Source organism: Falco cherrug, chromosome Z (genome assembly GCF_023634085.1).
Source record: "Falco cherrug isolate bFalChe1 chromosome Z, bFalChe1.pri, whole genome shotgun sequence".
NCBI lineage: Eukaryota > Metazoa > Chordata > Aves > Falconiformes > Falconidae > Falco > Falco cherrug.
This window is the reverse complement of record NC_073720.1, coordinates 84,646,319-84,671,334: the sequence shown is the minus strand read 5'-3', so window position 1 is coordinate 84,671,334 and position 25,016 is coordinate 84,646,319. Positions and strand designations below refer to the sequence as shown.

The 25,016-nt window shown below is 38.4% G+C and overlaps 1 protein-coding gene across 1 annotated transcript in view; it reads left to right on the top strand.

The window, feature by feature from the left end:
• Positions 1–25,016, top strand: part of MSH3 (mutS homolog 3) — a 113,223-nt gene that overhangs the window by 63,546 nt on the left and 24,661 nt on the right. Inside the window, exons 14-20 of the mRNA XM_055699760.1 lie at positions 6,519–6,706; positions 10,221–10,389; positions 14,364–14,428; positions 15,751–15,867; positions 17,717–17,824; positions 21,370–21,484; positions 24,775–24,932. Of these exons, the coding sequence (XP_055555735.1) occupies positions 6,519–6,706; positions 10,221–10,389; positions 14,364–14,428; positions 15,751–15,867; positions 17,717–17,824; positions 21,370–21,484; positions 24,775–24,932 (920 nt within the window). The remainder of the gene's footprint in view (positions 1–6,518; positions 6,707–10,220; positions 10,390–14,363; positions 14,429–15,750; positions 15,868–17,716; positions 17,825–21,369; positions 21,485–24,774; positions 24,933–25,016) is intronic.

Genomic DNA, 25,016 nt, shown 5'->3' with positions numbered 1-25,016 from the left:
ATTGTGTATTTTCCTGGTCTGACTGCTAATTATTTTTTTTAACAAGTTTGCTTATGATTCTTACCTGGTAGCATCATTCAAATCAGCAATTGTTAATCTGAGCCCCTACAAGTTCTCATTAGCCCAAACCCAAACCACCAAAGACCATTGCTGATCTATCCCCGGGTATGAGCAATCTGGAATTAAAACAGCATTTTTGTAGTGGTAGTTGGGTGTCACCTTGGAAGTCATGTTACCAGCTCCAAGTTTGCTGCAGCCTGTGAAGGGTCTATGGGAATGATGGAGACAAGAGAAATATTACTGTTGCTATGAAGAGTGGAATTAATACAAGGACTGGTGGTTCTCAGTTCCCTGCAGCTCCAGCACCTGACATTTTGCAAGGCACAATATTGCCAACAGCGGAATGGTCTTACCCTTCTCTCTGGCGAGAGAAGAATGGCTGGAGGTGAACTGTTTGAAGACTTCTTCCTGGTGTTCGGAACTTGACTTCAAAAGGAAACTGAGAGACAGGGAATTGTCAAGAGTTTTGCCTCCAGTGCCTGGAGCTGATGCAGAATTAGGTCTTGCTGAAAGACACATTGGTTCAGTGATGTCCATCACCACTTCAACTATGCCCTTTAGCTTGGAGAGAGCCACCAAATAATAGAACAAAATTTAGACCACATGCATTTCCTTTTGTGATCTGCATCTCAGGACAGCGAGAAATATGAATGGCAGGACCCTGCTTCTTTGTCTCAGTTAGTGATGACTCTTTAGCCTTGCCTTGGCTTGGTGTGCAGAATGGCAAGAGAGGAGTCAGAAACCTATGCTTGAGTAGGTCTAAAAACCAGTACAGAGTAAACATGCCATCAGTACTTCTAAACATGTGTCCTACAGGGCCATTCTGATGTTGCTTGCTGTTTTAGTGCCTGGTTTCATGCCGTGTGTTTCAGAAGACAAATGTTTATACAAGCTCGATCCATAAATGTTTATCTTATTTGTACCCTTTGCTCAATAAACGTTATTTTTTGACTAAAGCTTAGTCACCAAAGTGGACAGGAATCATAACAATTGGTCATTGAATTTACAGAACAGATTAAAGTGAAGCTGTTTCACTGAGCTCCTACCAAGGAGTGAGGTCAATAGTGGAACCTTACCAGGTCATGTAGAGAAATGTCACTTCTGTTTGTTCTGTTTCTAACTTCAACCACGGGTCCTCCGTTGTTCAGAGTTCCTCGCAAATTGCTGCAGTTGGGAAGATGAGTTCTGAATCACTCTGGAACTTTGCCCACTTACCAGGGCTGCTCACCTGTGCAAAATAAAGCAGGCAGTTGCTACAAGGAAGATGTTTGCTGCTTGGTTACCTGCAGGCTCCCTGTGGGATTTTCCTTTCAGTTTTCCAGTGAATACTTCACTACTTCACTGTCATGCTCAGACTTCTCAGAGAAGGGTGCCGCTTAGCTGGGTGCTAAGTGTTTAAAATCTTTACATAAGCTTGTCAACCAGAATGATGCTGGAACTGTGCCTTTCCCTGGAAGGTACATTTGATACTTTATTGAACATGATGTAATTTTCAGAAGATTCAGAGAAAAATACGGTACTTCTGATTTTTTCTCTCTCTTATTAAATCAATACCTCTTACATATGCTCAGGAAATTACTGTTTGTATAGAGTGTTTAAAATAAATTCTCCCCATAGCATAATATATTGTTGACTTCAGCCAACACATCCTGGGTTTTTTTAAAGTTTTTTCATCTATGATAGCAGTGGGCACATCTTGCATAACTATACTTTTAATCTTTTACAGAATTTACATCACAGGTGTTTTTAGATTTGCAATACTAAATGCTGATTTGAGCGATTTGTCCCCCGTTAAGGTGATTAATGTCATAATGAGGGGACATAGTACCTTAAAATTAAAAGCCTCATTTTTTCTTAAAGCAAAAATAGTATGCTTGCTATACTAAAAACTTAAAGGTATCTATTAAATTTAGAAAGGAGTGCTAAATGTATGCTACATTTCAAGTCCCAATTTTTTTATTTTAAATGCTTTTAACTTGGAGTGGTCAATGGCTGTCAGCTGTAGGTCTCTGTGGCTCCCTTCTAGATCTGTTGGAAACAATTCCACTAATGCAAACAAGGCTAAATTGCTTTCAGTGTTGTTCAAAGGGTGTTAGATCTGGCATACTGCTGTGATCTTTCATGCGTACTTCTCAGTGGCAACCATACTGCTTTCAGTACAGTTTGATAAACTGGTGGTTGAAACTATTTTTCGGCATCTTCTGAGGTTTGTCAATTCTGATGTTATTTTTCTAGTGCCAGAGAAGCTGTAGCTATTGACGGCATTTCAAAATTAGACTTCAAAAATAGCATTGAATAAGCTTGTGAGACTCTTCTGTGAATGCACAACTGCTGATCCTGCTTTATGTAAACCATTTTTGCTGTATTTTAAAAGCTTCTAATTTATACCACAATTATATATCTTTTGTAAGGTTAATTAGGATTTAAATGGAATCAGTCCCACTTTAATGGAGGGCAGATTTTCAGAGTCATTTTTATGCATCTGTTCCAAGTTATCTGTTTGCTTAGTAAATAATTTTTGCAGTAGAGCCATGACATTTTAGACGCAAAGTCCTGCAGTGTTGCTAAAATCAAGCCAGGGAAACAGTAATACTCTGAGTAAGCACAGAAGGGGCATGTTTGCCCTCTTTCTTGGGAATGCTGTGTTTAACAAAGTTGTTTGCAGTAAAGCATGCTGAATTTCCCATTCTTTAAAGGGGCTGTAGACTGTAACTTATAATGGAATCAAATAGGTTTTAATTCCTTAAATGACTGTTATGATGTGTAGGCTATCAGAGTTGCTGTGAGAAGCTTCAGCATGTTCATTAAGCACCCTCTGAGAAATCTCATGATAATCTCAGGGTTGTTCACTGTATCTTTTGCACACAACCAAAGTTGTTTAGTTTTTTTATCCCGCTGATTCTTTTATAGGTGATGCTGCCTTGAAATCTAACTTCCTCCCCTAACTGAAGCCTCACCTTTACCAGTCTCACCACCATTATTGATGAACACCTCAGTCAGGTGTTCTTATGTATTCTTAAAATCTTTTCCTTTTTCCAGCCTCATAAAGATAGTGTACTAATTAATTAAGTCCCTATTTCGTTCTTTTTTTAAAAGAACAATTAAAAAAACAAACAAACACCACTTGTTCAACTGATGTATTTCTTAGGGTCCATATTTGCTCATTCTTCTTTTCTGGGCATTTTCTCCTATGAATCACTTAATGCTGTCTGTCAGGGACCTGCTTTGCAATTTCATGTCTCAGGGCTTCAGCCTTTGCCTTCCTGAGCACGTTTTGTAGTCAAGGGAAGTCTTGCAGGATTTTATTCTTTATCTGCATCAAGGCTGACGATGATGATGCAGTCAGTCATACTGTATTTTACTTTGATATTGAGCCCAAGCCTGGATTTATCATTTGTTAAGTGTTTCAGACCCTTCCTTTGTGCTTTGACTTCAAATGGCATTGACAGATTTACTGCTTTATTATTTTGTTTTATTTTGTTGTCAGAGCTTTTACGAGATAGAATAAGTAAATTCTAGATTATCAGAAAGATGCTGATAAATTGCAGCAAGTGCCAGGGAGAACCAAAGTTTTCATGAGGCTGAATAAAGGATTGTTTATTAAGAAAGATTAAAAGAGTATAGTTTGCTTAAATGAATAATCAAAGGAGAACAGAAGGTTTAGAGATATTTGAAGGGTGTTAACAGCAAAGGAGGAGTTGAGTTAGTGTAATACAAAAGAGCAAAAATAAAGAGATAAAAAGAGATAAAAGAGATACTGGGATTGACTTAATAGAATGGAAATTTAGGCTATCTGATAAAACTTTTACTTGATGATGCTTACTAGTTTATGGGTTAGTTTCTGAAAGGAACTGGTAGGAATACAGTTTCTTAGAATAGAAGGGCCCAAGAGTAGACAAAAAGAAACTGATGCAGAAAAATTGAGCAGTTGCAGGGAAACCACCTAATTGGGTCTCTTCTGTCCCTAACTTTCATGGATCTGAAACAAAGATGAACTTAGCTTTTCCAGGAACATTCAGAATGTAATCTCTCTGGCCTTCCTGAATGTCATGAAATACCATGGTTAAATTGCATATTACTTTAGTCAAGTGTCTTATCAACCTTGCCTGTTTGGTATGGCAAGTTCAGTTCTTCAGCACGCAGCCATGCTTCAGGTTACTTGGAGAGTATCTATCAGGTACTGGCTTTATGACAACTTCAGTTACATTTACATCTGCAATTGAATTGATTTTAAATACCCAGGACTGATTTTTCTTTGATTTTTGTTTAATATAGCATTTATGATAAAGCAAATCAGTAAACACAGCAATTAACCTTATGAATTACTTTCTTTCTGGCCTTATTGGTGTCAGTCACTTAGAACTTCCAGTGTCCATAGTAGATTTCCAAGGCCACAGGTTTAGATTTATCTTTATTCTGTGTTTATACAGCATGGAGACTACTCTTCCGTCACCGGTCACAGTAGTGACATGTATTTAGTGAGAAGAGGGCTAGGGCCGTAACTGGAGCATACCTTAATTTATCATTTATGGTTTTCAGAAGGTTACTTTCAGTTGGTCTTCATGTTCTGAAGGACTAGTAGGCATTACAGAGTGAACTTATTTTGGGGTTTATATATATGGGGAGGGAGAGAAAACATTCCTTTCCAGTTCAGCATTTTTGTTAATACCTGTTTCTGTGTTTGGGTACAGAAGTTATTTGGGAGAAATAACTACAGTGTAATAGATGATAGAATTGCCTTAGTTCTTGCATATGGGTGTGGGAAGGAAAGAGAAAGAAAAATTTACCTCTGGGGAGAAACTGAAATAGAAGAAATGACGAAATAAAAATGCAGATGTGTTTTGTGAAATAGTGATTCATTGAAGCCTACACATTCTGTAATCAGTGTTGTACTGGTCACCACAAAATACCGACCAGAAATTTAATTCTAGACTGTATATTGCCTGGGTAGGAGAAAGAAAGTATCTAGGAAGAGAAAGATGCAGCATATAAAGAATATCACAGTAGGAGCATTCAGTGTATCCTGTTCCCTTCCTTGCATCCTCAGATGAGGACGAAAACCTGTTTTTTCAGTGTTGTCGGTTGACCAGTGGGAGGAGTTCAAAAGACTGAAGAAAGAATGTTTCTACAGATCAGCAAAATACGACAAAATATATATCAGCATAATTATTTATGGACATTTTTTTCCAAACCTTCTGAAATGGCAGTGTCCTGGAGCGCCACTGAATTCAGCATGGTTTGAAGGCATTAAGTGTCTCATAGGACCAGGTTTCCATTTGGTGTACCACAAATACAAACTTATTTCTGTAAAGACCATTTCAGAATTGGTATTACATCATTTATAGGTGAGGTATAAGAGTACCTTAGATAACTGAGGAGGGGGTGGGGGGTGTGGGGGTGGGGATGGTGATGTAGGGTGTGTGTGTGCCTGCGGCAGGGATTAGAAGTGTGGCAGGAGATTAATTGTTTTGTTATGAGTTGTTAACTGCTGCAGAATCCTGACCCTGACCACTAATTCTTGAAAATGCACTAAAGGTAGCAAACTATGCTGACACCGAAGAGCACCTAGAATCCAACAGCAAAATATTTAAGCTGCATTAGAAGTAATATTAATGGTTAAAAAAGAGAGAGAGGAGTATCTTTTGCACAAGTCACTGCTTTTGGTGAGAAGCTGCTTGAAGGGAACCAACATGCTCCTACTCTGAATATCATGAAGCAACTCTGAAAGTGCTGTGTGCTGTTGGCTCTGATCTGGGAGATTCCCATTTGCTGATACCCTGGCTAACTGCCTGAAAAAGATAGAAAAATCTTTAGTAACTCTGTGGTGAGGAGAGGGTGTACGACAAAGATGGGCTAGTATGTTCTTGGTCTCCTCATCACATACACCTCGGAGTAACCAGCTAGACTCTGAAGTTGGCAGTAGCTACAAGCAGCACTTTAAATAGTGACTGCTGGCTTTCTGTGGTTTTTTTTCCCCCCCGTTTCCTTTCTGTGTTCTTCTTCCAAGACTCTCCCTCTCTCTCTCTGACCTTGTCTTTCCAAACCCTCTTGCCGAAACAGCAGCCTGGGGGTTCAGGTGACAGCGCACAGATGCACAACCCCATATGGACAGATCGTGGTACTCATCACTTACTCAACCTGCTTTTTTGCCATTTGCGCATTGTTGGCCCATTTTTCTGCTGATTGCCTGCTGCATATGTGTTGCACATCTCCATCCAGCAACAGTAAAAATGGAGATCAGCTCTCAACTTCTTCCTAATGACAACAGTTGAAAAATTAGTATACTTTATTAATTGGGAAATGTGATAAGATTATGCAGCGGTGTTATAGTCCATACATTATAATTGTATTTTGTCTCATTTTCAAAAAGCAAAAGAACCTTTAGGATTTAATGAAAATATATTGTAATGATTTAGAGTAATAAATTGTAATGATTTAGATATTGCTTCCCTTCTCAGTGTTCAACCCAAGAGTTCTTCTTGATAGTCAGCACCCTGTCTCGTCTGGACTTGGAAATTCAAGCTCTAGTTCCAGTCATACATTCTCATGTGAAAACTCCTTTATTACAAAAGGCACTGTTGGAAATCCCAGAACTTCTCTCCCCAGTAAAACATTATTTAAAGATCCTTAATGAAGAAGCAGCCAAGTAAGTAGAGATAAAATAGATGAACCTTCTGTGCCTTACAGGCTTTCTGACTCAATGTATTCAGTTGTGCAAATTATGCATCCTGTTTTAATACAATTTAATTATATATTTTTGGTTTTCTGTTTATGTATGTACAGGTTGCTTATAGTTAAAGCACAGGTTGTTTTCTACTGCTTATATTTTTTTAAAATTAAACTAGGCGAGCAAGTATTTTGTCTAGGATGTGTCTGCCTCAGGCTGAATAATTTTTTTGAAAGTTTTTCAGCTGTTTTGTGGAATGAATTTAGAGCAAAATATGTTTTGCTCATGTTAATTTGTTTAACAGCTTTTTAATTATTTTTTTTTAAATGGAGAAGGTATTCCTTTTGAAGAGAGACTTGACCTTTAGCAAAGTGGCCGCTCTGCTGTCAGGAATATACCTTTTACTATTTTTGAAAATTACTCAAAGCCTTGCATGCCCCCCTTCCTATTTTAAAAACGTCTTTGCATGCTCACTGATGGCAGAAAATACGAAGTTTAATAGCTGTGAAGATTTCATTGTAGCCTGTGTGATTTGTACCCGCTCAGAGCATTTCTGGGGTTAGTGCCCTGTTTGTGGACTCCCTCTAGAGACTGACTAAACGAGCACCTACCTCAGCCTCAGGCTCTGTTTTTATGTGATTACACTTTTCCCTGTAGTTGCCTTCCTGCAGTCTTGGAGAGGTAAGCTGAAAGTATGGAGGCTGTCTGCCCTTTCTTGTCTCAATTCTGTACCTCATTGTTCAAAAAAAAAAAAAAAAGTAGACAAAGGGAGAAGATGCTAAACTGGAATGAATATGCATTATAAGGGAGAGTGTCTTTAAATAATTTGTTGTGTACTGTTTCTTCTGAAGAATTGCTGCCTCCATTGTTACCCCTAGATCCTAGTTTTAACCACAAGAAGGAGAAGGTAGGAGTCTTAAGATGCAGAATAGTAAAGCAAGAACATCAGTTCTGTAACGGGGGGATGTGCAAAAACCTCTCAGGGGACAGGATTTAGGAGGAATACCTTGTGGCCAGCAAAATCACAGTCTTTCTGAAAAAAAGCAGTGTAAGATCTTCTAAAAAAAGGTTATCTCATGATGCTAGGCACAGAGGCAGTCCGGCTGGCTTGCACAGCCAACTTGACTTTGCAGGTTTTTGGTCTGCTTTCAGTGTATTTTTTATTTACGCCACATGGAGAGGATATTCTGGACACGTGAGTATCACCCAGCTTTATATTCTGATCATCCTGAACTTTTCAGCTATAAGCAAGTTTCATCTAACTTTGAACATTTCCTCCTATGTAATATTGTAAGATAAAATATATACCTAGAGATTCTTTGATGAAAGATGTGGCGTGCAGTTTAATGTGTAGTTTTATTGGGGCAGCATAGTATTGGTCTTTTATTTTTAGTCTGCTTTGAAAATAAACATCCAATTTATTTACAAAATCATCTTTTTCTTTCTCCATCTGAGATTTAAAATTAAGGAAATTTTAAGAATTAAGGCATAGAACTTAACTTATTTGCTTCTGAGTTGGAGACAGATGCAAGGTGTATAAATTTAGAAGCCGAGAAGGGCAGCAGTATTTGCTGTGCCCGGTGGACAGCTGGGTTTATAAGATTTCTACTGATGCATTGTATCCAATTATAGTTGTCACAGATTATGACAACACAGACTGTATCTTAATTATACCAGATTTACTGTAGGTAGGTTTAAAATATGGTTTTTTCCTGTCACTATGGATGATGGCTAGAATACTATACAAAATGAAGATACAATAGAATAAGTAGAAGATACCATCATTGGTCTGCAGAATGCATATATTTTGTTTGCATTTATTCAAGATTACTAAAATAACTTACCTTTTGGCCTTCATTATATCTCAGACTTGTGTGGCAGAATTATTTACACTCAAACCCCTTTCTTTCATTGAAATCATGATGATTACTTACATAGATACATGTACATACACACTTGCACCCACAGATGTATATGCTGCATCATGTGTTAATTTTATCATGTGGTGTGGGTAAATTCCTGTAGTCATTTTCAAAAGTATTCTGCTGCTCCAGGGCTTTTTAGGGCTAGTTCAAGATTCTGGGGTTTGAGGTGTTTTTTTCTTTAACTGTCAACGATTAATTTTTTGGTAGGCATTACATAGCAGTGACAGGCTTCACAGTCAGCTGCTGGCTACTAGTAATCTTTATTTCCTTGCATTCCCATGGAAACAGGTCTAATTAGCACAAAAGTGTTTCTAAAAATTAGTATTGTATTTTAAAATGGCATCTTTACTGTCACTTACATAATAACTATGTCCATGTAATGCAAAATCAAAGCACAGCTTTGTGTTACCTGTCTGGTCACTGACTCCAGTTGAGGCTTCATTCTCAGGCAAAGGAGTATTGGAGTAGGTAGAATATTAGACTTTTTATTACTTTCATGTTTTATTACTTGCAGTTTGCTAATTACTTGCTCTCCAAATATTAGATTTCAGGCTTATTACATAATTAACTGGTACAGTTTTGTATTTGCTTTAAAATACAAATGTATATTCCAATTAACTTAGGGCTGATTGCACTACTTGTTATTGCTTGCCTGATACTTATTAGGATGAGTTAAATTTTTGTTATTTTTGATGACGTCCATATTTTTAATAGCTTGTTCGGCATCCCAATTTTAAACATTTGAATGGCATTGTCTTTTCTGAGCTGAGATAGTGCAGCCCAAACAATTCTGTCATTTTCTGACGTTGAGACTAGAAAAGAACATTGTTTTGCATGTGTTAGAAAATGCTGTGGTTAATCTTTTCTTGAGGAAAGAAGAAAGCTACTCTGAGAAACTTATGATGACATTCTGCTTTGATGAAGGCCTTCTGGGAGGGACTTTTTGTTGCAATCCTCATGAAAATCTGCCCAAATGTGGCCAAGTTGATCAAAAATCTGTGTTTGTGTTACACAGAAGTTATCTAAAGCTTCACATGTAGTCATGATAAAGATGTTGTTGGCACTTGGGATGCTCGAGGTTGGGACAGCAATTGCATTCCAGAGTTATGGATTGAGACAGAAGGGAATGACATTCCTTGTGCTTCCTTTTCTTCCTTTGGTCGATTGAGGGAGAACAAAGAGAAAGCTGCAGGATGCACATTCAGAGATGACGAAAAAAATCCCACTCAGCAGGGTTTAGTGTAGAAGTATGAGCATAATGTGATGGAGTCGAAAGAACAGGAATTGATTAGTTTTGAATACATTGGTGGGCGGGAGGTATCTTGGTGTAGCCTCTTAGATTCGGTATACAAGGTGCCTTTCTATTTAGGTATATGTGTGTATGGCGCCTTGCGGTACGTGTGCTGTACCATGACCAAGTAACAGAAAAGCTGTATTTAGAGGGGAATAAAGGCATTATTAAAACAAACCAGGATAATATATAAAAATGTGGATGCAGCCAGTAGAATTGGGGAACTTATTTTTGGTTTTACTATTATTTTGTTTTATCTTATGCTTCTTACGGATAGGATTGGAGATAAAACCCAGCTGTTCAAGGACCTTACAGACTTCCCTGTCATCAGAAAGAGAAAGGAGGAGATCCTGGATGTGCTTTCTAAAATCCAATCGCATCTGCTGGACATTCGTAAACTGATTAAAAATCCTTCTGCCGAGTATGTTACCGTTTCTGGTCAAGAGGTAATAATGGTGTCTATTATATATGACTGTACCCTTGCTTGTCTAGAAAACAGCTTAAAGGTTAGGTTTAACTAGAACTCTCTTCATTTAGTATGAGACTTGATGAGGTCATTTGACTATAACCTTTTGTACAACTTTAAAGAACCGTTCTGTGACAGTGTCACTTTTTAATTTAAGCTAATTACTTTAGTGATTTAAATAATAAAAACACATTAGTGCAGCTGAATTTGGTTCGGTAATACTTTGCTTTTCTGTATATGTAAAAACAATTGCATACTTCCAAGGTTAATTATGTGGCTATTAAGTGCTGAAACATTCTCAGATAACCAGGAAGCATAACATTAGGTTAATTTGAGGAATGGTAGGATGATTTGTAAGTACTGATTAAGACTGTAATTTGAGAGATGGGAGAGAAGAAGAACAGTATTAAAGAACAACAAATGTTATTTTATTTCAATTCTTAGAAATTATGCTGGTGGACAGGAGCTTTTGTTTGCTAGATGATGTGCAAGTGTGGGTAGGCCATGCTCCTACTACAGCAGGCTGAGTTCAGTGAAAAAAAAAACAAACAAAAGAGGGAGAGAGTGAGAGATGACAGATACTGCCAGATTTGGGGCAGGGGAGTGACTGAAAGGAGCAGTGAGGGAGCACTGTTCAGCATTGTCCTGTGGGAAATGAGAGCAGGAAGGCTGGGGAAAACTCCACAGAACACTGGAAAAAGAAGTGAGTTAGAAAACTGAACGAGGGTTGGGAGTAGAAGAGATGAATCAGTGAGGACCGTGAGGGAAGGGGCTGGAAGCAGCCCCCGTCACACTGAGGACCTAGGGAGCTGAGAACACAGCAGGGAGCAGGCAGGCAATGCTGAGAGAGGGTGTGAGAAGGGATGAGTAAGACACAGCAGCATTTGATAAAGACCTGGGGTGGATATTGAGTTTTGAACCCCTCACCACAAGGAAGACATTGAGGTGCTGGAGTGTGTCCAGAGAAAGGTGATGAAGCTGGGGAAGGGTGTGGAGCACAAGGCTTGTGAGGAGCAGCTGAGGGAACCGGGGCGTTCAGTCTGGAGAAGAGGAGGCTGAGGGGGGACCGTATTGCTCTCTACAGCTGCCTGAAAGTAGGCTGTAGCAAGGTGGGTGTTGGTCTCTTGTCCCAAGTAACAAGTGACAGGACAAGAGGAAACAGCCTCCAGTTGTGTCAGGGGAGGTTTAGATTGGATGTTAGGAAAAATTTCTTCAGGGAAGGGTGGTCAAGCATTGGACCAGGCTGCCCAGGGAGGTGGTGGAATCGCCATCCCTGCAGGTGTAGGTGTGGTGCTTAGGGACATGGATTCGTGGTGGACTTGGCAGTTCTGTGTTAAGAATTGGACCTGATGATCTTAAAGGTCTTTTCCAATGTAAATGATTTTATGATTCTATGATTTCCTTTGATGGTAAAGCTGAGAAGAGGAAACACATGGCTGAAGTGTTGGGTAGGCTGTCAGCATGGATGTTGAAGTCCAAGAGGAAACATTAAAGAGCGTGTCTGAGTATTGTATGAGGAAGGGAAGAGCCAGGATTTGAAAGGTTTCTGTCAGAGAGGCTGCATTAAGAGGTGGGTGATGACACGTGTGACGGATTGATTGAAGAGAGGAGGACATCTGAGGGAGCAGTCAGGTGCGAACTGGACAGGAGAGCTTCAGAAACCATCAGACCCCATGTACATGTTTGAGAGGAGGTCTTTATAGCAGGGGACAGCTCAGGAACCGTTGCAGACAAAGAGATCTATCTTGGTATATTCATAAAAGGAGCTGCAGAGGTTGGGGATAGCTGCTCTTTAATTACATCTGGTGTAGGTGTTTCAGAGACTTCAAAAGAGGCAGTAGAGGAAGCGTTAGAGAAGATGGTCAGTGAGGAAAGGAAGGACTCTAAAGGAACGGAGGTAACGGAAAGGAAATTTTTTGGGAGGAGCAGAGCATAGGCATAGCAAGAGTCTCTTGGAGTTCAGCTCTTTTTTTTCCTCATATCTGTGTGATTATATTCTTCATGTGTTCTTGTATTGCTCCAATAGAGGTATTCAAATGCTGCTTCACAACAGCAGCGCTTATTGTTTGCTAGTTCTGGAAGAGAGAGAAGCCAGGAAACTTTTCAGGGAACAGTCTGCTTTGGAGAAAAAAATATTAAAAAGCCAAACTATTTGCTCCTTCATGTATGCCCCCAAACCCATGATTATGAATACATGCTTAGATCTTCAGAGTCAGCACACAGTTTAACTTATATGTAAGTTTGTTAGAGTTCTGATGAAGATCCAGTTGACAGATAACTTTTCCAAAGTTATCTTATCTTTTATCTGTATCTATCTTATCTTTTGTTTCCAGACCTCTAGTGTAATTTCTGGCGTGCACTGAACAGGACAGAAAGCTCTGTGAATAGTGATAGCACTGCTATTCATTTCAGGCAGGATTTAGAGAGAAATTGCTACATTTGGCAAATATTTGCTTCTTGCATTGCTTAAGCAGCACTTTGCCCAGTTTATTTGATACTGCAGTTACTTATCTAACAGGGCTAAGAATTGAAGGATGAAAAAACAAATGCTTTTGTTGTTTTGAAGATTGCAACCCGTCTGCTTGTTTCTCAGTAGTCACAAACCCAAATTAGGAAATTGAACTAACTGTGTTAATTTAGACTCTTGAGTTCAGTTAGGTGTCCAGCATAGACACAAATGTGGTACTATTTTGTTTTCCTTTTGTAAACACAGCATGTTTAATTGTTTTGAGATCAACTTCAGGAAAAACTGTGATACCAGCACATCAGCAACACTGCTAGTGTTGCTGCTAGTGGCAGAAGTTGGCTCATTTTCAAACCTTTGCAGATCTCTGTTTCTATCCATTTTCAGGCACTTTATCTGGTGTGTATTATGCAATTTCATGTTTTATACATGTTTCTACCAAGTATTTTAGAAGTGGCTTAGGTGAATTAAGAATTAGTGCACTATGTCCTTGCTGGAGTTTTGTACTCATGTTAGGATTATTATTCTTGATTGACTCACTTGAGGGCTGTTCTGGTGAGGTATGGAAGTTTTAACCTAAATGATACTAAGCGTAATGGAAAAGTTTTGTCAGGTGGTAGTGTCATGGCTTTCTGTAAAGGGGATCAGATTCTGCGTTACTCTAATCTCTGCTAGAAATTAATTTTCGGGCTGAATTCTTTTATTTGAGAATGCCTCAATTCTTTGCTGTCCAGGGCCTCAATATATAGGTATAATTTATATTAAAAACATTAATTATATATATATTTATATAATAATTATAGATAAATAATTATATATTACCTGTTACAAAGGTAATTGATGTGAGTCATGTGATACACTACAGCAAATGCATGGTGTAAATTCCACTGCACTGAGCCTCTTGCCGTCACTGCTGGTTTCCCCTGTTCCTTCCCTTTCTGACCCTGAGTTGATCCGAACTTGAAGCACGGTACTGCAGGTACAGCGCTAGCATTTGAGATTTTGAGCTCTTGTCTGTGAGGTGTCGCAGGTGGTGACTGTGTCACGGATCCCTGGGCAGGAAGGCACATCTCACTGATCAGCAGTAGCCTCAGTACAGATGGTGTGCAGTGTAGAGTCCGTGTGAATGTTGAATTCTCTACAAGGGACAGTCAGGACCAGGTAAGCAAGGTTTCCTAGCTTTAGTCTGGTTTTGGCTTGGTAAGAAGGAGGTGAGGAGGGAACATGTTAGCGAATGAATAGAAAGGCCGAGATGTGGCAGCAACATTTCAGGGCACAAAAATAGCTCAGAATGGGAGTTGCTTTTTTGGCAGAAAATGTGTATGTCATAGCTCTCACTTCTGGGCGAAAAAGAGCATTAGCTTCTGGTCTGCTCAGGCTGAATATGTTTTTGCTGTGATGCATGCAGGTTTCTTGATATATGACAGTTGTGGCTCTGTAGTCTTCCTAACTTCCCATGATGTATAATACTACATTTCTGTTTATTTTAGTTTTTGATAGAATTCAAGAATACCCATAAATCATCTGTGCCATCTGACTGGGTTATGGTTAGCAGGTACGTGAAATGTCTTTGAAGTTTGTTCTATTTTAATATATGAGGAAAAAAAAGCAGTATTTTGGTATTACAATTAATTATGTACACATTCTCATTGCTCCATGTGTTTCTGTTTTGTTTTTTAAACTGAAAACCAACCAAGCAAAATTGTTGTGTCAATTTATTGCCATAGTAAGTTTTGCTTAAAAGCAAACCAAACTGAAAAATAAATGGAGTTCTTAAAATGTTTGGGTTTACATTGTAGATTCTTAGTGCACTATATTAGTTGCTTAATCTTTCAAATTACATGTACTGGTGTCAAAACTATGATCTTGATTGAATTGTGCCTGTTTGTACACGTGGATCTTTTCTTACTTTGTTCAGAACAGTGAAAAGTAGCTGTTTGTGCATCTCAGTAAACTCAGTGTATTTAAAATGTCATTTTACTTATTCATACAGACAAGCTTTGCTTTCTTTGGTTCTCACAGTTATGTAAGCATGATTTTTAGATAGCTCTGTATACTTTTTCCAGTATGTGAAACAGAGATGGAGTGAATTATGTAGTTGGCTCTTTTTTCTTTTCAGTCATTTGTTTTATTATTTAAACGGCGTGAATACCTTAATGTTAGCTCAATGTTAGGATGTGTAGAGTCAATGTAAATCCTGAATTCTCTGCAAGGCCCAGTGTATAATGTGTGAGCATAGACATCTCACGCCAGAAACAGGCATAATCGGGGTCAACTCTGAAGTGATGTTGTATTCACTTGTGCAAGAATTCAGTATTAAAAGTGCACAGATTAGACTGAACTAAGATGCTGAAGAACAAATTACAGCTAATCTGGATTTTGTAAAAGAATGCCAGGGAATGCCAAAGTGAGCCCTTAATGAAACTGCATAAATAAATAGCAAGTGCCCCAAATGGAAACTAGCAAGACAGACGATATTTACTAAGTTTGTTTCCAGCTTATCATGAAGTTTTCATCTTTTAAAGTGATTTTTTTTTTCCTTGGAGTTCATTGTATATGCAATCAGTCGTAAGAGTCATTCATTTGTACAGTGTATTGCTCAACATAATTTTGTGATATATATAAACTTCAGTATTATATGCTATGTTGTGAAAGACATTTCAAAAGCCTTCTGAATGGTCAGTGGTGCAGTAGCCAATCTGCACAGTAAATATCATTAGAATCAATAGTTTGGTACAAACAGTAAAAGATTTTTTTTTTAACATCCATTTCTCAGGCTCACAGAGGGTAGGAAAACTAGTCCAATTTTTCATGTAGGTGGTGTAACTGATTGCTTAGTGACCTTGATTTCCTATTTGGCTTTTTTCTCTCTTCCAGCACAAAAGCTGTCAGCCGTTTCCACTCTCCTTTTATTATAGAAAATTACAGACATCTGAATCAGCTCCGGGAGCAGTTAGTCCTTGACTGCAGTGCTGAATGGCTAAATTTTTTAGAGTGAGTTCACAAAATAGTCAATTTTTATCATTGTATTTTATTTTATTTTACTTTTGCTGTAAGAACAGAAAAAAAAACCCCGTGTTTATCTAAAAATAGAAAGTTGATCATGCAATTACATTGCCCACAAAACTATAATTAATTATTGTTCTTCAGTTTAAGGCATCTGAAGGCAAAGCCTATGCAGACTGAGTCCTGAGACCAGCAGTGTTGTCTTTAGATTTTCAAATTCTGATGAAAATACACTATTAAATATGTATAGTGGCTCTCAAAATTTCAAAATGGATATCACAGCATTAAGAACCTGAAAGTGTAACTAACAGCAAATGGCTGAAACTGAATCTAGTAGTTTTGTTATTGAACTACAGTGTAAGTGAAATGAAAAAATAATCTGTTATACAAGCTAACCAAATTCATTTTTAATATTAATTGAAATAGAGTATGGTTTTGATGTTATGTGTGCCATTACTAAAAAAAAATAATAACTACATTGCAGTGTTACTTGGAGTTTCTGAATTAGGAATGTTCAGGGTGTTTGGGCCATTACTTGATCGAGTGTGGTTCTGTATGGTAGCCCTGTGACTGACTGAGTCTGTTTGCTAGAAAGTAATCGGAGTGTTGTTGCCCCTTGCAAGTGGCGCGGAAGATCTGTTTGTCTCAGATCAGTCTGAGTGCATTAGTTTAGCTATTTAGCCAAAGTTTCTTTAAAATGGGTGTTTAAAAAATATTTCTCAAACTTGTGAATGCCTTTAATTTTTCAGGTGTTTGGCTAGCAATTTTTTTTTGTCCCTCATGTCATGCAATGATATTTGGCTCACTTTCAGCTGTGCTTTTTTCGCCACTGCAAAAACTTAACAAGTACCTTCTGAAGTTGTCTCACTGAATCTAACTGATGCCAAGGTTTGCCTCCTAGCAGGAACCCAGCAATTCCGTAAATTTGGTAGAAACTAGAAAAACATTCTAATTCACTCTTCTCCAGATGCATTGCCTTTGAAATACTGTAAAAATGGTTCTGATGCATAATTTATTGTCACTCTGTTAGCCATGTAAGTTTGAGTAGACCTATTTTAACCTTTCTTCGCTTAGATCAGCTGCTTTTCATGCTCACTTTGGTCTTCTCCAGTAGTCTTGTATGATAGCAGCGTACAACAAGGAAAGACCTGTGTGTAGGAAAGTGTTCTTCTTTCCCACCCATCCATCTACGTACTGATTTATTTACTGAATTTTGCTTCCTTACTGGTTTTATACTCCACATGTATCTTTGAGACTGGGGGGGGAGGGGGGCGGCGAGTAATTCTAAGAGAGAATGAATTCTACTGAAAACTGTGTTCTCCTGGTAATATTGTTATTGTACTAAGGGAAGTAATACCATAAGCAGAATTAATGAATCTTCTGTTGTAAATACCAAACTTTATTGAAATTGTAGACAACTGCTGTGTTCAGGCACTTCTAGTTTATTTTTTTTGACTCTTAACTTACGGCTGAAGTGAATTGGTAGTTGGGATTCAGTTGCCACTGTGATAAATAGTGGCATTTTTGTAGACCTCATTTAGGCAACAGGAATCAACTGCAGACCCTTTATATGCTAGCTAATAAATTTCATTTTGCCTCCTTTTTTGTGCTTAAAAATAATTCACTATTACAACTGGAGCATGAAGTCCATCTTGATTAAGATTGTGTCCTCATATTATAACTTAGTACACTGCTGGGAGATTTGAATTCAGAGTAATTTAAAGACCATAGGAGCCCTATGAGAAGCATACATGGGATACATTTTGACAGTACATTTGTATCTGTATGAATTAATTTTTCCCTTTTCGTTCTGTTATTTTTCCCTGATTTGATATAGCCATTTTAGTGAACATTATCACCCTGTGTCTAAAGCAGTTGGTCACCTAGCAACTGTCGACTGTCTGTTCTCATTGGCCCAGGTGGCTAAACAAGGAGACTACTGCAGGTAATCAATTTTTAATTTTTATTTAGGGTTTTATAGGAATTATAAGAGAGCATTTAAAATAAATTTGGGTTTAATATGTGTACTGCAATAAAATGTATTATTAAAATTGTTTACAGTAGTTTCAACTTAATCTGATTTCACAAAGAACGCTTCTGGGCTTAATGCAAATCTGTAAACATTGCAGTTCAAATTTGACATCTCATGTTTGTCTTTTGTTTGGCCTGAGTCTAGTAGGTGATAACTCACATATCTATAAATATATTGCATGGAAATTTTTGTGTCCTTGACCTCCTCCCCCCCCTCTGTTTTCCCCCTCAGCAAAGTCTGAATTTATAATGGCTTTCTGATTCCCAAGATTCTAATGTATATGGGGGTATGTTTCAAAGACGTATTTCAAGCAGATAAAAGGTAACTACTAGTGCCACCTTCCAGCGCCGTGATGATGCCTCACCTAGGATCCTGTGTTAGATCTGATGAGCTGTGCTCCTTCCTCTGCCCAAGACCCACACATGCACACCGGGCACCACAGCCTGGGACTCTGGGGGTGCCATGGCTGTCCCCCAGGCTCTCCGTGGTGGGGACACCTGAACCCCCAAGTCCTGCTTCACCAGAGGTTGGTCGAGAGCTGGCTCCTGAGCCTGTACACTTTGCAACTTCGGTCTTCCTCCCCTTCATGAGCCCACATCTCTTGCAGCCACACAGAGACAGTCAGTCTCACTGGGGTGCCTTCTTCCATACCATGAGGTCTCTGTCCCCAGGAGCATGGGACGCTCACGGAGCCACTGCTTCAGCTTGCTGAGTGCTGTCCTAGAGACCAGCACTTACTGATTACTGTAGACACCCGTGCAAGGGCTGCTGGTTTCCAGTCCTCAGCCATTCCCTCTGCCAGACAGTCCACACTCACTCCTGAAAAGTACACGTGTAACTTTGTAAGTGTTGTCATTGTGGGGCTGAGCGCTCAGCCAATTGTGTAGGAATAACCATATGAATTAGTAATATTTGAGACCTGCAGAAACAGAGCAAATAGCGTATTAAATGTATGTGGATGGAGGGAAGTCAACATAGCATTAAAGATAATATCGGTCATTTCTGGACTGTTGGGATCTTGTGTGCCTCTATCGATATCTCTTTGAAAGTAATTGCTTGCTTAGTTCAGTATACTTAGATGAGAAAACAAACCGAAATCTGATTAATTCACTGTGCAGAGCCTAAATAATTCACTGAATTTAAGAGTGGCTTAAAGCTCATAAACTGTCAGGAAGGAGTCTTCTTAGTGAAACTTCAGCTGCAGGGAAGGTGTCAGTAATTAATTTTGGAGGACTACCGAGGGAAATACGGGACTTTTGTATTAACTAATTTAAGTATTTCAGAGAAATGCTTTTTGATTAAGTGAGGGTTGTTTCATATCACCCTACCTGAGGCATGTAAATGAGTTATGAAGTCAGGAGGCCAGGTGCTCCACATTGTTGTTGGAGAGAAGGTAAGAACCTCATGCAGTTTTGAGGTGTCTTAGGACCCCTGTGTTGGGCGACTCATCCTTTACATCCTTTACACAGATTATGTACAACATCAGGGCTCTCAGGCAGCAGTTAGATAGCTAAAGATGATAGTGTAGGTATTCCACTCTGCAGGTTATGAATTTTTTTAACTAAGGAATGTGGTTGGAAAGGTAGTACGCCACTAAAGGATGTTATACATTCCAGAGCAATTTACTTTTTTTTCTTTCTTCTTCTTCTCTCTTTTTTCTTTTTTTCCCTTCTCTTACTGCATGACAGGTGGCTATCTGATTGTGGGAACACAGGGCAGGGAAGACTTTTTTAATGACTGTGGTTGAGGCCCAACTTCTGCAGGCCCCATTGTATGAAACCAGAACAGGCAGTCAGCAAGGCTTATGGCTTCCTGAAACCCTGTTCTTTCTCACAGTTATGTAGAAGGAGGCTTGAGCAATTAAAGGGAATTATTTCCAAAGACAAGGGCAGAATTTCAAAATGGCAAATGGATCATTTAGCTGTCATCTCCCCCTCTTGAATGCAAAGTGGAGAGGTGCAGGAGGAAGTGCTTCTAGGCATGTGCTCCTCCCTTTTCAGACCACCACACTACAGCTCCAAACAACCTACCCATCCAGAAAATGGAGAGTGAAATTTCCTTTCTTTGTCCCCAACACCTAAGACTGTATTAGTTTCATCTCAGCTATGCAACTGCTGGAAATACCTTTATGCTAAAAACACCACACCATTATCAGCTGGCACCTCTTTCCCCAGTGCTTTGCGTTCCTAATAATGGCATTTATTTTATCTCCATTTTCCTTTCAAATTGCATCATCATTCTACAACCCAAGAAAAATCACTCCCCACATCTTGTTTTCCCTCTAAACTCCATCCAAACTGTTAGTTAATTTCCAGTCAAAAAAATCTGTAGCTTTATTCCAGTATTCTCTTTTTTCTCAGCTGCTGCCACTTTCCTAAGTTACTCCTCTTATTTCACAGTGATTGTACTTCTAGTGTAGGAAAATGTTGCTGAGACATGCAACCACACTTAACTCTTCATTGAATGCTTCAATTCAATGTACAATGAAAAAGTAAACCTAGGTTGCAGAGAACAAATCAGAGTCATAATTCAGTGGGACATGCTTCTTTTGCATTTTTGTTCTGTAAATAACACACAGCTCTTGGAGAAGGAGATTACCAGACGTGGAGGTATGTAACGTAGAATTTTATACATGTTGTATTTGTACACATGTAGACAAATTTGTAGCTAAAGTGGAAGCATTTGAAGGAAAGCTTTTTTTTTACATGGATTGGAGATTAGAGAAAAAAGTAAGTAATATTGATCTGGTTTGCATATTAGTTTCTAAAAAGGTACTGTCATTTCAGTGTTTCAGCTTAGATAGCTCGTTCTATAGATGGTTAGTGTTTGATGACTGTTACACCTATTTGGGAATTGCTGTCAGATTATGAGAGCTGCCAGTGTTTATAGGAGAGCTACAGCTCTATCGTGCTGTAGTCTTTGGTTTGTATTGTTTAATGTGTTATCAGTCATAATATACATAGTGGACAACTTCTGTTGCTCCCCACACTCCAGTTAGGACTTAATGTCATAACAGGCTGGACCAGTTCATCAGCAAGATCATTTTGAGAATATGAAATGTATCTGCAAAAGGTATCACTTTGCAGAAGTTGGTGCAGTGGTGGGAAGAAAGCAGCTTGTCCTCCAGTTTGAGGGGTTTGTTACTGCTTCTTTGTTTTGTAGTTCTTAATAGTTTTTTAGAATACACATAAATGACTGAAAACATTCCCTAAGTAATGAAAAAAATGAAGAAAATACTGTAAAATTTTGTTAGCTAATCTGCTAATATTTTTTATAACTGTGAACTGTGAAACTAAGGAAGTCTTTTAGAAATATTTGATGATAATAATTCATTTTTATAATTTGTATTTTTCCAGAAAAAATCTGCATCATAGATGAGCCTCTTGCAGGCTTTAGTTACAGTAGTTCTAAATAATGTTACAATAAACATTGAAATTAATGTCTCTTCCTTTTTGCAGACCAACTGTGCAAGATAATAGTCGAGAAATAATTATAAAAAATGGGAGGCACCCAGTGATTGATGTACTACTGGGAGAACAGGATCAGTATGTTCCAAATACCACTAACCTTTCAGTAAGTACTGAGATACTGTTTGAGCTTCAAATCATTCAAGGGAAGGTATCTGGGATCTGCTTCTTGGCCAGGAAGTTAGAAAAAAATAATCTAATCATACAACTGTCTGCTTGGTTGTATTTCAGAGAGATATTGCTAGATGTGACCACATCTGGTTTGTCCTTTTTCTGGTATCTTGCAGCTAGACACTCTCCAACCTTGTTCAGTCTTAATGGCATAAAGAAAAGAAACACGATCTCAAAATTAGGAAAATAAAAGCTTCAAATGGTTATTTTTGAAAAAAAAAAGTAATAATTACAGGGGGTTTTAAGGAGTCTACATTTTGTCATAACTTTTATCTCAGATTTGTGGAGCTTCTAATATACTAAATAGTAACAACTTAAGTTTTTGTATAACATGTTTCTGAAATTAATTCCCAGATAGGTCAGATATTTTTTAGGTATTTCTCTACAATGTGTTTTAATTTCTTTCTGAAAGTATTAATTTCATACAGCTTTCCTCAATCTGACCAAGCGGACTTTTGAGCTCTGACTCTTCACTACGTAGTACACGCTCTGTAGACTGCCTATTAGTTGTAAGAAGCCTTTCATATTAACATGTGAGAAAGATCCCCCCTGGCAAGGTGTAGCTTGCAGGCTGTATGTTGCCCATTAAGTCTCCCTCTGGCTGTTTTCTGCAATAGAGAATGATGCTGAGAAGTAGTAAGATTATTTCTTGCTTGGTATTGTTGTCAGTAGGTCAAAGAAGGGGGGGCCTGCTACTTAACATTTTCTGTGCAATGTTTCTTAAATTGTATAACCTAAATCAACTAAAATTGCTATAAATATGCACTTACAATAAGTAGGAAGCATTGCCATATTTTATTTCACGTATCTGTTTGATAAGCATATTTTTTTTTCCCTCTTTTTTGCTGAAAACCTAAAATCTGTCTTTGTCCTTTTGACATTTTTGGTAAATATTTACCTGTCTTACCTTTTTTGACATACTATATGTCTGTTTGTAATGAATAAAAAAGTTATGCTTGCAGCTTAACTCTGAACATGTAACTGCCTTTTCATACAGTACATACTGAAAAGGTATGAAATAGATGTCAGGTTGAGCATTGCTGTGATAAACACCATTCAAATTTATATGCATTTCTCAGGAAATAGTTTTAAATGCTGCTCTGTACTGAACAAATGATACAGATACTGTACAGTACTTCAGGGAACGTTTTCAAAATTACTTGTCAACTCCAAACAAGTGACAGATGGCATTTACACAAAAATACAGCATTTCATTCAGTAATCACCATGCACTTTCCCCTGTTAGTTCCATTCTTATGTTGACTTCCTAAATACTGAATATTACAAAATAAGGTGATCGTGGTAGAATCGCTTTTCCCTCGGCTGTTGGTTTGAGTCCTCTCCTCTCTGAGAGAGGTGGGTGGGAACGTAGTTTATTACAGTGCCTCTAGTTTTAAACTGATGTTTTTGAATTAGCAGTAAAATGCATCTCCTGTCAAGTTTTCAGCTGAAATGTCAAATATCTAACTTTAGGAAAAGCTTTCTTACAGTGCCCTGAAACAAAGATCGTATTCTTCTGTTCCCCCTCTCCTCCCCAAATATCCATGGATTCTTTTAGTACTTTTAACTTCAGCCATAAATTCCAGTATGTTAGCTTATGGTTGCATGCAATTGTAAGGGCAGATGGGCTTTCTGGTCTGATGTTAGAGCAGATGTTGTTTCTGAAAGCTGGCTTTGCAAACCGCTCACCAGTCTCACAACATGGTTGGAGGGACCCTGGAGGGTTACCAAACACATGCAAGAAATGTGTGGATTTTAACAGATGAACTCATTCTGGTTTTAAGTATCTCTAAATTGTGTTGTGTTGAGCGAAATGGTGTCCCTGACAAAGTTTTAGTAGCAGTATTGAAACTGATACCTTGGGAGACTAGAATGTTATGAGTTTTGTTCCCATATGTCATACGCATTTTATTACATCCATCCTTTATTCCTGATAATGGCGTTTTCTGGTTTTTAACTTCACTGCAGCTTCCTTATGGATAGATTTTCTTTGCAAAAGCTAGACAGTTTTTTACATATAATAAGTACTGATTGCATGTATGTTCTGTGTGATCTGGAGTATGACCTAAGTGACAGTCCTATCTGAATTTTGCTTGCCTCCCTATTAACAGAATGAACTACTGATTTAAAATTGGATCTGTAAAGATTGTGAAGTTTATTCTGTGGACATCGTTGTTGTTGTCACAGTGCCTGATCATTTCCAAGTTTCCTAAGTAGCATGGCTAATGTTCATTTATGCACAGCTTGTCCTTTCTTCCATGTCCCTCCCATGGGGCAATGGAATATGTTGACTTTTGGTTAATTCATTGGTTGTTGGATTTCATAACGTGCATCCAGTAGAAGGGAAAAATCTAGTTGTCTGAAGTCCTTGCGTAATTTAAGGACTAAGAATCTTGGTCTTGATTCATACTGTGAGAAAGCTTTATAGATTCATTGATGAGTTTTAACTTTGTATTAGCAATTGTCTTACGCCTGAGGAAGACAGTTTTATTCTGAAGCCATAGGCACGTATCAGTACTGTAGAGAGTCTTACAGCCGAGATGACCTCTTGCATCTGATTTCATTTTCCATAGGATTTCAGGGTTATGCACACTGATCCATCAGAGACTGGATACAGTCTGCTCACAATATCTGTGTTGCAGTCAGGTATTGCCAAACTCATCGATGTCTTGATTTTGTGTTGTAGCCAGTCTGTCTGAATGTGCTTATGTTGTACTAAGGCAAGCAGTTATGAATGGGTGTAAAATGTAGATCAGCTCTTTGTCTGCCATATCTTCTTCCCATTTGGCAATGAGAACTCTTTAGCTGGAGAGGAATCCAGATCACAACCAAATCAGGACAGCACTGGCTATGCTGAAAGCTGACGATTTTTGACCTTTCTCCAAAGAAAACTACACAGAGAGTTCTTGGAGTGCTCTTATGGCTCCTTGGTGGAAAAAGGGAAGGTTCCCCCTCACTGTCCCTTTTGCTCAGAAGTAATGGAAGTTGATGATGATGCTTTTCTCTCACCAGCCTGGAGAGATCTCAGAAAGGTTTATCAGTCTCAGATTTCATAATGTCTTAAAAACTGAATGTGATGAACTCCAAGAATTAAAGTAGCTGTTCACCTAGAAACTGAAACTTTAATCCTAAGGACTTGTCCTGTATCCCTCTAAGCACACACACTAGACTTATGAAAGCACCATGTGCAGGACAACATATTTGACCACTATTTTGTGTTTGCAGGGAGATGGTGAAAGGGTCATGATAATAACTGGACCCAACATGGGAGGAAAGAGCTCCTATATAAAGCAAGTTGCATTGATCACAGTCATGGCACAGATTGGCTCTTACGTTCCTGCAGAGGAGTCAACAATTGGTATCGTGGATGGTATTTTTACCAGGTAATCTTTAAAAACTTGCTGTTAAGTTTCTGAAAATGTTATTGTGGCAGGGTGTGTGTGTGTGTGTATCAAAGCGTAATTTCA